The 13,296-nt window shown below is 45.1% G+C and overlaps 1 protein-coding gene across 1 annotated transcript in view; it reads right to left on the reverse strand.

Annotated features, from left to right (window-relative positions):
• TNN (tenascin N) overlaps positions 1–13,296 on the reverse strand; it is an 85,195-nt gene that overhangs the window by 27,792 nt on the left and 44,107 nt on the right. Inside the window, 4 exon segments of the mRNA XM_053248030.1 lie at positions 10–142; positions 568–698; positions 9,941–10,204; positions 10,785–11,048. Coding sequence (XP_053104005.1) covers positions 10–142; positions 568–698; positions 9,941–10,204; positions 10,785–11,048 — 792 coding nt within the window.

The following is a 13,296-nucleotide window of genomic DNA, read 5'->3' on the forward strand; positions in this document are numbered from 1 at the left end:
AGGGCTTACCTGTAGAAAAGGTGGTGGCTGCTTTTCTGCTCCAGCGATCTCCCTTAAAAGCTATGATATGTATGGTGTACTCAGTGCCACGACTAAGGCCTTGTAGAACAACCTTTCGGTCATTAGGACCTAGTTTCACTTCCTGCCACACAAAAGAAAAGACATCCAAACATTGTGTTTTCCACCTCCCTTCGCAGGTGCATGTCTCATTTCTCAGAGAGCCAGGATTGACTGTGGTCCTCTGCGGAGTCTACACTCAACAGTAAAAACCCAAGTTTGTCATTGGGTAATGAGATGCAGGTTTGGGGCAGTATATGTATGTATTTCGGCCCAAGGCCAGCATAAGGGGCAGTATATAAATATTAGATAGATAGATAGATAGATAGATAGAAAGATAGATAGAAAGATAGATAGATAGATAGATAGATAGATAGATAGATAGATAGATAGATAGAATGTGCACAATTAACCTATAAGACCTGCCCACTGTAAGGCCTATGGGTTTTTAATATGAATGGCTGGGCTGGCCAGCCTCATAGGCACTCACACAGCAGTTTACAGACTTACCGTGCTGGTGCCATCTGGCTCATCATAGGTGAGAAGATAGCCACTGATCTGAGCATCAGGAGGTAACCATGTGATCACTCCACTGGATTGTGTTATGTCTGATGCACGGACATTCTTGGGAGGATCAATATCTAGGCCAAACACAAAGCAGGGGACAATGTGAAATTCTTAGCATGGTACTGATGATGTAGTTAATTGTGGGAACACAGATAGTGTGTGTGTTCAGCTTCAGCTTCTCCATTTTCATAAGAGTAGCTGAACAAACTTCTGAAAGTAAGATCTTGGCCTCCCCGTTTCCCTGAGCAGCTGGACATTCCAGGTTCAGTATTTTGCAGGATCGGATTCCTTGATAGAGGAGAGTACTTTGACTCTTCCAGGCAGAGGCATTCTTACCCCCAGACCTTGGTGTCCCGGTCCGTGGCCTCCAAAGGCCCGGCGGGGGCGGGGCCTCTACTGCCGCCACCACGAGGCTGAACCACTGATCTTGCCAGTAAATGTAGTGCATGGCAGGGGGGTGGGGGGGTGAGTCGAGCAGGCATGCCTCCTGTGGTGGTGGTGGTGGCGGGCAGAGTGGGTGCGGCTGCTGGGCCTGGCCATCTCTGACAGTCTATCTCTACACACACTCCTTCAAAGCTCAACTGGTCAAGAAAGGTTGATGTTATTTAAAAATGGGCACTATCAGGATAACAAAGTGAGGAATACCTAATGGCGCAATGGGGGAGCAACCTGCCCACTGGGGAAGCAACCTCACAACCCCCCAAAACAGCAACTTTTAAACATACAACGTTCTATCAATAAATCGCAGTGATTAAATTCAAAACAAGGCATTGGAATGTGAACGGCACCCTGCTGTCTACGTAGGCACTGCGGTGTCACAACACAGGAAGTGTGGAAGCATGCTTCAGAGATACGCCAGGGTCTAATCTAGAAAGCGCCCTGCTGCAAAGGTTCTTCCTTAGTCCACTTACATTGAAAGGAGACATTACTGCAAGAGCACAACTTCAAACGTCTCTGCGCCTTTGTGCAGCTACATCACCTGCTTGCAGAACCACAGCTTGCTTTGTTACACAAGCAAAGCATTAGTCTGGACGTTATCCACATTTAACAGTCTCAGATTTTTTTAAAAAAAATCAAAAGTGGCTCTGGGAGGCTGCAATTTTCAGGAGAGAAACAGTCAGGGGCAAGGAGGAGAGCTCCTTAACTTTTTATTCTCGGTGAGTTTTTTCCCCCCCTTTCCTTCTTTCTTTTTTGGGGGACAAAGGAAAGGAAAGGACAAACCGTCGAGTTGGTGTCGACTCCTGGCAACCACAGAGCCATGTGATTCTCTTGGTAGAATACAAGAGGGGTTTACCATTGCCATCTCCCATGCAGTATGAGATTATGCATTTCAGCATCTTCCGATATCACTACTGCCCGATATAGGAGTTTCCCATATTCTGGGAAACACACCAGCAGGGATTAGAACCAACAGCCTCCTGCTGTTTCAAACTGAAAACTAGCCGGAGGGGAAATGCTGAAGCTGCACCCCGCCTTCCCCCCACCACCGTTGTCATTCCTCTGCTTAAACTCACAGCTTCCAAGACTGTTCTGTGTTAAAATAAAAGATCAGGGAGACAGTTAGTTTGCAACTGTCCATAGCATCTAATTTGTCCCTTTGGCTGTGTAACTGTGGAATGTAATAAATAAAATAATAATAATAGCAGTAGTAGTAGTAAGAAGAGCAGCTGTCAGGACAGATCTTTTCAGCCCATCTTAAGCATAATTTTCCAACAAGAGCATCAAATATACTCCTTGCTATATTTGTTAAACAGTAAAATACTGTGTTGTTTCATAAAACATAGGATTTGGAAGACTAACAATCAGAATGAATGAGTGAAAAGATCAGAAATCCAAATTTGTCCTTCTGATCTCTATGAAAAAAAGAAAGCAAAAGCATTTTATTTTTGTCAGACAGACTACTTCTCTAAGAACTGTCTTACAAATAACAGTATTAGAAAAGATGCATGGTAGTCTTATTAAGCGGGGGGTAACCATGCTTTATGACAGACAGGCTTTTTTATCTTGTGCTAAAGCCCAAATATGCATTAAGTCAGTCGGGTGGCTGAATCTTCTAGTGCACTGTGGCTGCCCTTCCACAAATCTGGAACACAGTCTCATGACCTACACTGGGTAAGTGTAGTACAAACCAGATGCTTCCATATTTCTACAGCTGTCTCTGGCCAGTAATTGGGCAAACTTGTTCCACAGACTATAAAAAGGCAAGGCATTCAATCAGTGCTTTGCCAACCTCCTGTTTTTAACTGTCTCCTGAACTTCAGCCATGGGAGAAGGGCAGACTGGCATTCAATTTAATCAGTGCTATTTCAAGCCAAACATATAACAGAGAAACAGGATCTTTTTTTGCCATAACCATCCACACTCCAGAATAATAAATGCCAGTGTTTGCAGGATCCACCCAATTCCCAACTGAAGAGAGGCCAAAGGCCTGCTTTACACGCACCAGGTCCCTGGGACAACAGGTTCTCAGGTACAGGGTTAAGAAAGACCTCTGCCTGAGATCCTGGAGAGTTGCTGCCAGTCAGAGTGGATAGAACTGGGCTAAATGAACCTATGGTGTGATTCAGTATAAGACAGTTTCATAGACCAGTTGTTAGATGTTGCCATGGCACACATCTGGGGACATTTGGTTACTCACCTGCTACCTAGATTGTATGCAGGGGCATAGCTACAATTGAACAGCGGGGAGGACAAGTGTCCCTTGGCCCCCGAAGGAGTGGAGCCCACTGACTTGCTCTTTGCTCCCCCTCCCATGCCTCACTTTTTGTCCCGGGGCCTGAGCCAACCTTGCTGCATTCCAGATTGTAGAAGTCCTTTCCCTGTATCTTGTCCCTTTTTAAAAGCATGGGCGGGGGTGGGGAGGGGCCTTTTGCCCTAAAAGCAATACTAGTATGACTAGCAAGCAAGAGCATCTAAATATTTAAAAGCGCACACATGTGCTACAGAATACCAAACATCTCCAGCAAGTCCCATCCCACTAAACTCTTTTCAGAGTGCTTTGAAAGAGGCTTGGCTTTCCATGGGATGTACACACATTTCTTTCGTCCAAATGGCAAACGTTGGTCAAGCAGGTTTTGAGACAATACAAGCCCTGCAAAACCTGTGTAACAGAGGCAAAAGTAGAATGAAACCCTTGTACTTGCTACCAAAAGCACAAATCCACCAATGAACCTTCATTCTGACGCACTTCCCGCTCACGACCCCATCACAGCTTTGTACATGCCAGATTCTTTTGCAATCTCTCCGATAAGATAAAAATATCCAGTACCACCTCCCTTTGCCCAGTCTAACTAAGAAGTCACCAGCAAAGTTAGTTAGAACGGAACCCAGCTAGATATGCACGTATGGTGTGTGAGTTTTTAAATAAACTATACTCCTGCAAATCAGTTTCCAATCCAGTAAGAGAAAACATGTAGACAGTAAACAATAGGGGTGTGCAATTCGGATTTTCGGTGATTCAGTTCGGGACCCAAACCGAATCACCCCTGTTCTGTTTTGTGCCCGAATATGGGCAACCCGAATCACCCTTGATTCGGTTCGGATTCGGATTTAACCCGAATCCGAATCTGAATCGATTCGGGGGGGAGGGCCCAGGGGCAAAATTTTGTGGTGGGGTGGTAGTGCCCAATGGGTGGAAGCTACCACCCCAATTTCAGGGGGATTGGGAAAAGGGCTGATTTTTGGGGAATATTTGAAGTTTTAGTGACTTTGGGGCAGTTCGGGGGCATAGCATGGGATCTGGGCAAAAAGAGTGGTGTGGGGTGGTAGTGCCTAATGGGTGCAGACTACCACCCCAATTTCAGGGGGATTGGGCACAGGGGTGATTTTTGGGGAATTTCTGAAGTTTTTGTGTCTTTGGGGCAGATTGGGGCAGAAAGTGGGGCCTGGGGCAGAAAAGTGGGGTGGGGTGGTAGTGCCTAATGGGTGGAGGCTACCACCACAATTTCAGGGGGATTGGACAAAGGGGTGATTTTTTGGAAATTTTCGAAGTTTTTGTGTCTTTGGGGCAGTTTGGGGGCAGAAAGTGTATCTGCCCCAAAAGGGTGGGGTGGAGTGGTAGTGCCTAATGGGTGGAGTCTACCACCCCAATTTCAGGGGGATTGGGCAGAGGGTTGATATTTTGGGGATTTTTGAAGTTTTGGTGTCTTTGGGGCAGATTGGGGGCAGAAAGTGGATCTGCCCCAAAAGAGTGGGGAGGGCTGGTAGATAGTGCCTAATGGGTGGAGGCTAACACCCGTCCCCAGTTTCAGAGTGATTGGCCAGAGGGCTGGATTTTGTTGATTTTCTGAGGTTTTTCTTCATAAAGTGCAGTGTGGTAGATTGATTTATTCAATATTCATAGTAAGTGAGAGTGTGATAAAAGTGAAAGTGGGGTCATGAGAGTTCTTTAATTGAAAAAAATCTCATTTGCTATCATTGAATGAGAATTCACACCTCAGAAGTTTTTCTGAAGGGATGTTATTCCCTTATTTTCTGAGGTGTTAATTCTCATTCAATGATAGCAAATGAGATTTTTTTCAATTAAAGAACTCTCATGACCCCACTTTCACTTTTTCACACTCGCATTTACTATGAATATGATGAATGAATCAATCTACCACAAAGCACTTTATGAAGAAAAACCTCAGAAAATCAACAAAATCCAGCCCTCTGGCCAATCACTCTGAAATTGGGGACGGGTGGTAGCCTCCACCCATTAGGCACTATCTACCAGCCCACCCCACTCTTTGGGGGCAGATCCACTTTCTGCCCCCAATCTGCCCCAAAGACACCAAAACTTCAAAAATTCCCAAGAAATCACCCCTTTGTCCAATCCCCCTTAAATTGGGGTGGTAGCCTCCACCCATTAGGCACTACCACCCCACTCTTCTGCCACAGGCCCCACTTTCTGCCCCAATCTGCCCCAAAGACATGAAAACCTCAGAAATTCCCCAAAAATCACCCCTTTGCCCAATCCCCCTGAAATTGGGGTGGTAGCCTGCACCCATTAGGCACTACCACCCCACACCACTGTTTTTGCCCAGATCCCATTCTATGCCCCCAAACTGCCCCAAAGTCACTAAAACTTCAAAAAATCCCCCAAAATTGGCCATGAGCCGAATCACCCGAATTTTTTGGCCCCAAAATTCGGGTGATTCGGCTTGGCCCCGAAAAATATCGGGGGACATCGGGGGTGATTCAGTTCGGCCCCGAATCACCCGAAATTGCTCGTTTCAGGCACAGATTGTTCTGTGCCCGAAATTTTTTGCACATCCCTAGTAAACAAGCAATATATGATTGCAGCAGAGGATATCTGATGGAGGGACAGCCCTAGAAATGCCCAGCACATGCTTAATCACACTTGTATAGCAGCGGGAGCTGCAGAAAACCCAATATACATTGGCCCTTATTAGGCTTAGGTATGTCTGTATTATTATTATTATTATTATTATTATTATTAATTCGATTTCTATACCGCCCTTCCAAAAGTGGCTCAGGGCGGTTTACAAAGAGAGCTAACCAACAAATAAGATGGCTCCCTGTCCCCAAAGGGCTCACATTCTAAAAAGAAACATAAGACACACACCAGCAACAGTCACTGGAAGTACTGTGCTGGGGGTGGATAGGGCCAGTTACTCTCCCCCTGCTAAATAAAGAGAATCACCACGGTAAAAGGTGCCTCTTTGCCCAGTTAGCAGGGGTACCCTGTGAACAGTACTAGGATTATTCCAATAGATGCTATAGTAAACTATTAAGGCCTTCAGGCATGCTCACAGGCCAGAGATGCCCATACAGGGGTATAGCAAGGTTCGAGGCGGCCCTGGGACCTCCAGCCTTGAAAATGTTCCCCCCATCAGCCACACCCCTGGTGCCGATGTGGCAGCATCGGAGGGTGTGACCACAAATGAGAAAGAGAAAGGAAGCACCCAGCCAGCAAATAAAGTCCTCACTGGCTGGGAGTGGCCATTGGCCACATTCCAATGCCAGCCACGCCTCTTGACAACAGTGCACCAGCACACTTCTGATACCAGCACAAGGGGTGTGGCCAACATGGGATATGGACTGCCTGCCTCTCCCAACCACTGAACGCTTTGTTCACCAGCTGGGTGTGGCAAGGAAGAGAAAGGAAGCACCCAGCCAGCGTGAAAAGAACTTGCTGGCTGGGAGAGGCAGACGGATGGTACATCTATGCCTAATGCTGGCCTCGCCCGTAGTGCTGGTGTCAGAAGCATCCTGGCATACTGATGTCAAAGGGCATGGTCGGCATGGGGGCACACCCCTGTGCTCATACTTCATTATTTGAGACTGCAGCATGCATCTGTAAGCACTGCTGGAGGCAGAATTACCTGTTATAGCACAGCGAATAATGTGGCTAAGAAGTCACCAGTTCAAATATTCCTTCAGCCATAAACTCATTGAGGCTCTCCACACGAGCAGTGTGGAGACCCGAGGAGAGCGAGCTTGGCCTGCTCTCCCCGCGGATGATCATGCTGCTAGCCCACATGATAACTGTTGAGGACGGTCCACCTCAACATATCAGAACCAGAGGTACCAGCCCAGAAGTATATGGAATGCAGGCCTGTGTCTGATTTCATTTTATATTAAGAGTTCAATTAAATGCCTGGACTCAAGGTGAACTGATACCCAGGTCAACTGCTCTGTGAAGGAGGAGGCAATCCAGCATTGTACTGTGAAATGGATACTCAAGGAAGCACAAAGGCTAGGCCTGAGCTAATCAAATGCTAATATGTGACTCACTACCAGATAATGTCAGAGGAAGAGGCCAGAGGCTGACCTCCCCTCTCCTGTTGCAAAAAGTCAGCGTTAATCCTTGTCAACGATTAACTCAATTGCTCTCTATAGAGATCCAACATAGGTAAATGCATACAAAGAATTAACTCGTCTCACACATGTACCCCTTTTTATGTTACTTTAAATATTCTCTTGTTATAATTACACACTAGATAGAGGTACACAAGAAATAATGTAATTGCTGTCTCACACAAATAGAACTAATTCTCTCACTAACACCTGACTTTTAACACCTTTTGGGGTCAGACTAGCAAATCGGGGAAGATGCCATTTGTAGCTCAGAGATGCAGATTTGCTTTGGGCAATGTTCCCCACCTTCCTAAGCGCACAGTTTACAGAAGATGAGGTTCAGATCTCTCTGGACTGGCCAATATCCTGAATAATTAAAAGACATTGTCCAGAAGGTAACAGCATTGTCACCCCTTTTTGAGGACCCAGGAAAAGAAGAGATTTTGAATAGATCAAAGGAAAAATACACTATAAAGAATGAGGCTACTGGACAGAGAGTGAGCAGTCTTGTGCCTACGGGCAATCTTTTGCGTACAGCTAGAGCTGCTCACAAGGATCCCAGAGTTTGCTGCTAAGCCGCGGGGCAACAAGCAGGAACTCTGTCCATGGACAGGAGCTGTCTGTGACTTCTACTGCGCAGTGAGAAGTCAAGACTTCCCCAGCCATGGTGCTCTGGCTCTCAGCCGTGATCTGAGCAACTGCAAACGCTCCTGTCTCCAGCCAAGAAGCCTCGCTCCTTCAGCTGAAGAGATCCACCGCTCTCAAATCTCTGGTCCTGGTAATATGCTGCTCCTTACAAGCCTTGGGCCCCTCCATCTTTCCCCCTCCTTCTCCTTCTCTCCCCTTTTCCTCTACTAATTCCTGATCTCCCCCCCCCCAAACCATGTGAGCCCTCAGCCTTCCCCCCCCCCTTTTCCATCTGTATCTGAATTGTATTAGGCTCTAGGAAGATTTAATGCACGCACAAATGTTAGTCAGGAACACCTGGTCGAATATTGGTACTGGGTAGGATGTTCTGTTTAAATACTGTTGGTAATATTGATAGAGTGTTCTGCTCTCTGCTCAGCTAGACTGATGTGTTATTCTTTTATACTCAATAAAGCCCATTGAATCCTTTTAGGAGTGGCTTGATCTCCTTTCTTCCTTGCGCCCAGATCCTACATGGTCACTATATAAAAGAACTTGGTCACTTGGTGACACTATGAGACAGGCCTAATTTTATATGCTAGCTAATGAGCATATTTAGTATATAAACCAGGCCTGGATGGTAACATAACCAGCTCCGTCACGGAGCCGGTTGGGGCGGCAGGGATCAGGGGCCGCCCACTCCCAGCCCTCAGAAGTCCCAGAATGCCCGGTGCAAGTGTGTGGGGCATGCTGGGGAGACCCCTGTGACAGGAGGCTTGTTGAAGCCTCCCAGTTGGGGGTCTCCTCATGAATTGCTGTGGTGCAGAGCCGCACTGTAGCAACTCACAATCAGGGAAATGGGAAGTATTTAGAGAGGTTTGCTGCCAGGAGCTGGGCAGCTCCCATTGCAGTACACAACCGCTGGAAAGTGGGCTGGGCTCCCTTAGCCTGCTTTTCAACGATCATGAGAATAGCCTCATAATGTGCCTTAGGGAGTCACTACTCTCTCAGGCCTCCCCCATGTTCATGATTTATTTATTTAAACCACTTATACCCAGCCATTCCACAAAAAGTGCTCAAGGCAGCTAACCAATTAAACAGAATATAAGCAACTGCAAAACAAAACATAGCACTGCAAAATTCAATTTTAAATTGGAAAATTACCAACTAAAAGTGAATCAAAGCCAAACCTAAAATTAGTAGCAGACCATATTTGTGAAAGTTTTTCCTCTCCTGCTCTAAAAATCAATCTAAATAAAATCATCTTATCCTATCTCCAGCAGGTTCATATGGAAGAAGGTTTAATTGTGCCCAGAAATCGAATGGAAATCAATGCAGATCTTTGAACACAAGTGTAATCTACTCAGAGCAGCAAATCCAGTAACAACCTGGTCACCACATTCTGGACCTACTGCAGTTTCCAAACACTTTTCAGAGGCAGCCCTGCATAAAGCACAATGTTAAAAAAAAATAATAACCCTGGCCTATCTCATAGAGCTGTTGGTATAGGTTACTAGAATATTGCAGAGAAGTGTTTTGAACACTTGAAATACACCCACACTCACAATAAAACCCTTGTGCCAACTGGGGCCAGACAGCCATGTCAACTAGACAGTTTGTGCTTACTCTGGAATTGTTCCTATCAGTCATATGGATGGGCAGAGAAACAAGTCAAGAAAATTGTCACAAACCAGATCTTATGATTGGAGGACAACATGGAAAATGCTGGAGTGCAATGGTCTGACAGCAACATGAATGAATGAATGCCAACATTTATTATTTACTTATTTTATATTTGTAGACCGCCCCAAACTTCCATCTCTAGATGGTTTACCAAACGGGACCCAAGAATGCGAGAGCCACCTTCCTCACCCACTGGTCTAATCACCTGTCTCGGCTCTTGTGTTTGTCCTCTTGCTCTGCTGGCTTCCCTTCACAGCCCAGATGGAGATGATGTATTCCATGCCTGGCTTCAGTCCAGTCAAAGTGGTGCTGCTCTTATCCCTTCCCACTGTTATCTCTCTAGTTTCTCCATCAGTAGAGGTGTACCTCAGAATGTACCGCTCTATGGGAGCCAAGGCCTTGTTCCAAGAGACAGTGGCTGTGTTCTCTGTTGCCTGGTCTGTTGTCAGGTTTGTAGGGCCATCTATTTCTGTGAACCAAAGTAAAGGCATTACTATTATTTTCCTAAAGTATCAGCTGATTATACATAACCTCCTTAAGACCTCCAGTTTTCTGACTGCACTCAGGGTTGCTTATACAAACCAAAGAAGGATAAAAATATAAAATCAAAATCAGAGCAGTAACAAACAAGAATAAAAACCAGTTGGGAGAAATATAAATCACCATATAAAAACTAACAAGCTGATGTGCTGGAAGTTCTAAGCCAAACGTTTTTAGCAGGCACTAGGAAAACATCGGATGAACTGTGCTCAGAAATGGACCACAGCCAGCATAGTCATAGGAGGTTTGGGATCCATTCTGGGCTTGTTCTGACAATGTCACGAAAAGATCTGGACAGAAGATTTTGCAGATTTTGCAGATTTTCAAGTTTGAAGGTATAGCTTACCAGGCCTGCTGCCATAATTCCAATAACCCTTCCACATTGATCCTACGTCATTTTAGGGTGTCTGAAAATGGCTACATATTGTACAAAAATCAGAAATAAAACCTGGGAGGAAAGGAACCAATAAGATAGCAGATAATTTTATAATGCCACAGTTGTGGGCTACCTGTAACAGCGCTTGTGCTTGCCTTCCTGCTCTGCTGGGTTCCCTTTGCAGCCCAGATGTAGATGGTATACTCCGTGCCTGGTTTCAAACCCATCAAGGTCGTAGTTGTCTTGTCCTTTCCCACAGACATCTCTTTGATGTCCCCATCAACTGAGGTATAACTCACTACATATCTGTCTATGGGAGCCTGAGCCCCATTCCAAGATATGGTAGCTGTGTCTTCTGTTACTTGGTCAGTTACCAGATTGGTGGGGCCATCAATGTCTGTGAAGGGAATATAAAGTATTGTTTGTCAATGATTATGACATGATTTCCATAGGCTGCCAGGAACCACTTCATCAGTCCAAAGCACACTGTTGCCCAAGGGTAGACAATCCAAATGGCACCCCCCCCTTCCAAATTAACACCAGGCACAGTCCACCAGTCTCAATGAAATTAACTTACAAGAAAGCACAACCTGGGGCTTGTGTATGAGAACTTGTGGATTGTGTCTTCTACTCGGTCACCCTTAGTAGCATTCAACAGCTACCACTTGAGGTTGTGACCTCACCTTGTTTCATAAGTCCATCTCCTTGTGTATGTAATTGTTTCAAATACTTATACCAGCATTTCTGTTCACAACACTAGAGCAACATCCATTCAGTCTGAACCAGCTTCAAGTTTCTGTGCCCCACCAACTCCCATTGTTTCAGATTTAAAAATATACCACACTGAAATAAATTCCATCTGTCTGTCACATTTGTATCTCATCCTTCCTCCAAGTACTGTAGATCCAGGTGGTGTTAATGAGCTTATTTCATTGTATGCTCACAACAAACAGTGAGGTAGGTTAGGGTCAGAGTGTGTCACTTGCCCATGGCCACTCAGTGGTGGAGAGGAGACTAAAACCAACTCTCGCCAGTGCAAGCCCAGCCCTCCAACCACTACACTGTACTTGCTATCTTCGTGTAGAGCAGGGCTGTTTAACTTCGGCCCACCTGAAGATATTGGTCTACAACTCCCATAGTTCCTGGCTATTGGCCACTGTGGCTGGGGATTTTAGTTCAAAAACAGCTGGGGGGCCTAAGTTGGGAGCTGGGAGCAGGCCTGGTGTAGAGTATACAAACATTTGTAGATTAACTCTCTCAGATTAAGCATTTTGAGATTTTTCTAGATGAGAAAATGTGACCAAAAAAAGCTTATTTAACACTTTGAACCCACCCCTTAAATACATGGAGGAGAAGCATGATCAGGTGCAATTCCCCCACCCAGTCAACCCCCTGGCACACCATTGTCTGATTGCATGGGCAGCCATCCAAACCACATTAAAACCATGTGCTGAGGGGTGTTTTGGACAAACCAGCCATGTGCAATTTGGTGACAGCATGCCATTGCCGAGGGACCAGATTGGGTGGGGGAGACTGTGCACCCATGCTTCTCGCTCATGGAATTAAGCCGTTGATTCAGAGTGCTGAATTCTCCATTGTGAACAGTAAAACTGCTCCCAAGAACACCAACCTACTACTATTACTACTAAATATATACTGCTTTTCAACCAAAGCTTTCAAAATTGTTTACACAGAAAAGTAAATAAATAATAATAAAGTTGAACCTACCACTTGACTCTAAAGACAAGGGATTGCATGTATGAATGCTTAAAAAAAATGCCAGGGAGAAGACTGGGATAGAATAGAACTCTTCTTATCAACACTTGGATAAGTGTGGCTAGGCTTTCTCTGTTTGGCCTATCCTTCCAGGGTTTTAAATGACTGAAAAACTGTTTTAAATTGTTTTAAATGGTTGCCCTGGTTCTCCAGGGCTTTTTAGCTGTTGAATTGTTTAATTGGTTTTATTCTGTTTTTATAGTTTTGATTTTAACTAGATATATTTATTTACGACCCATGGTCAGCTTACAAATCAACTAGAAATTGTAGAATAAAAGGAATCCTACAAGAGGTTAAGAGTTGCTAAAAAATAATAAAATATCAATCACTTACAGTACCAATCAAAGACAACTAGCAATTGCCAAGAATAAAATATAAATATAAACTAAAAACTCAGGAAGAACATATGCATGAAATAAAAAACTGACATAACCACATAGCATTAGAGCTAAACTTCGCCACGTTATATGTAATAGATGGAGATTGATCTGCCAGAAGATAAGAAACACAAAAATCCTCTGAGCATCCTGGAAAGGGTGCCAGACAAGGAGATATCAGGAAGCATCTTAACTCTCTGTAAAGCAGGCAGTGGAGCAATACATGTTGGATGGTCTCAATCTCCCTATAACCACAAGGGCGGATTCTATCTTCCCTAGGTATACTCTTTATTCTCCCCACCAGCACAGCCAACAGGAGCATGCCATACCTTGCTCTAAAGAAAGCCCTCAGATAGCGCGGGTTCCCTAGGGTATACAGATAAGTAGTAGGACCCCTGACAGCAATGCATAAACCCAGCCTCCTTCTCGAACATTCAGGGATCATGGAAAGCTCGTGCTGATTTTCAGTATCCAGGATTCTCTGCTTCAGAG

The sequence above is a fragment of the Hemicordylus capensis genome, chromosome 4 (genome assembly GCF_027244095.1).
Source record: "Hemicordylus capensis ecotype Gifberg chromosome 4, rHemCap1.1.pri, whole genome shotgun sequence".
Taxonomy (NCBI): Eukaryota; Metazoa; Chordata; class Lepidosauria; order Squamata; family Cordylidae; genus Hemicordylus; species Hemicordylus capensis.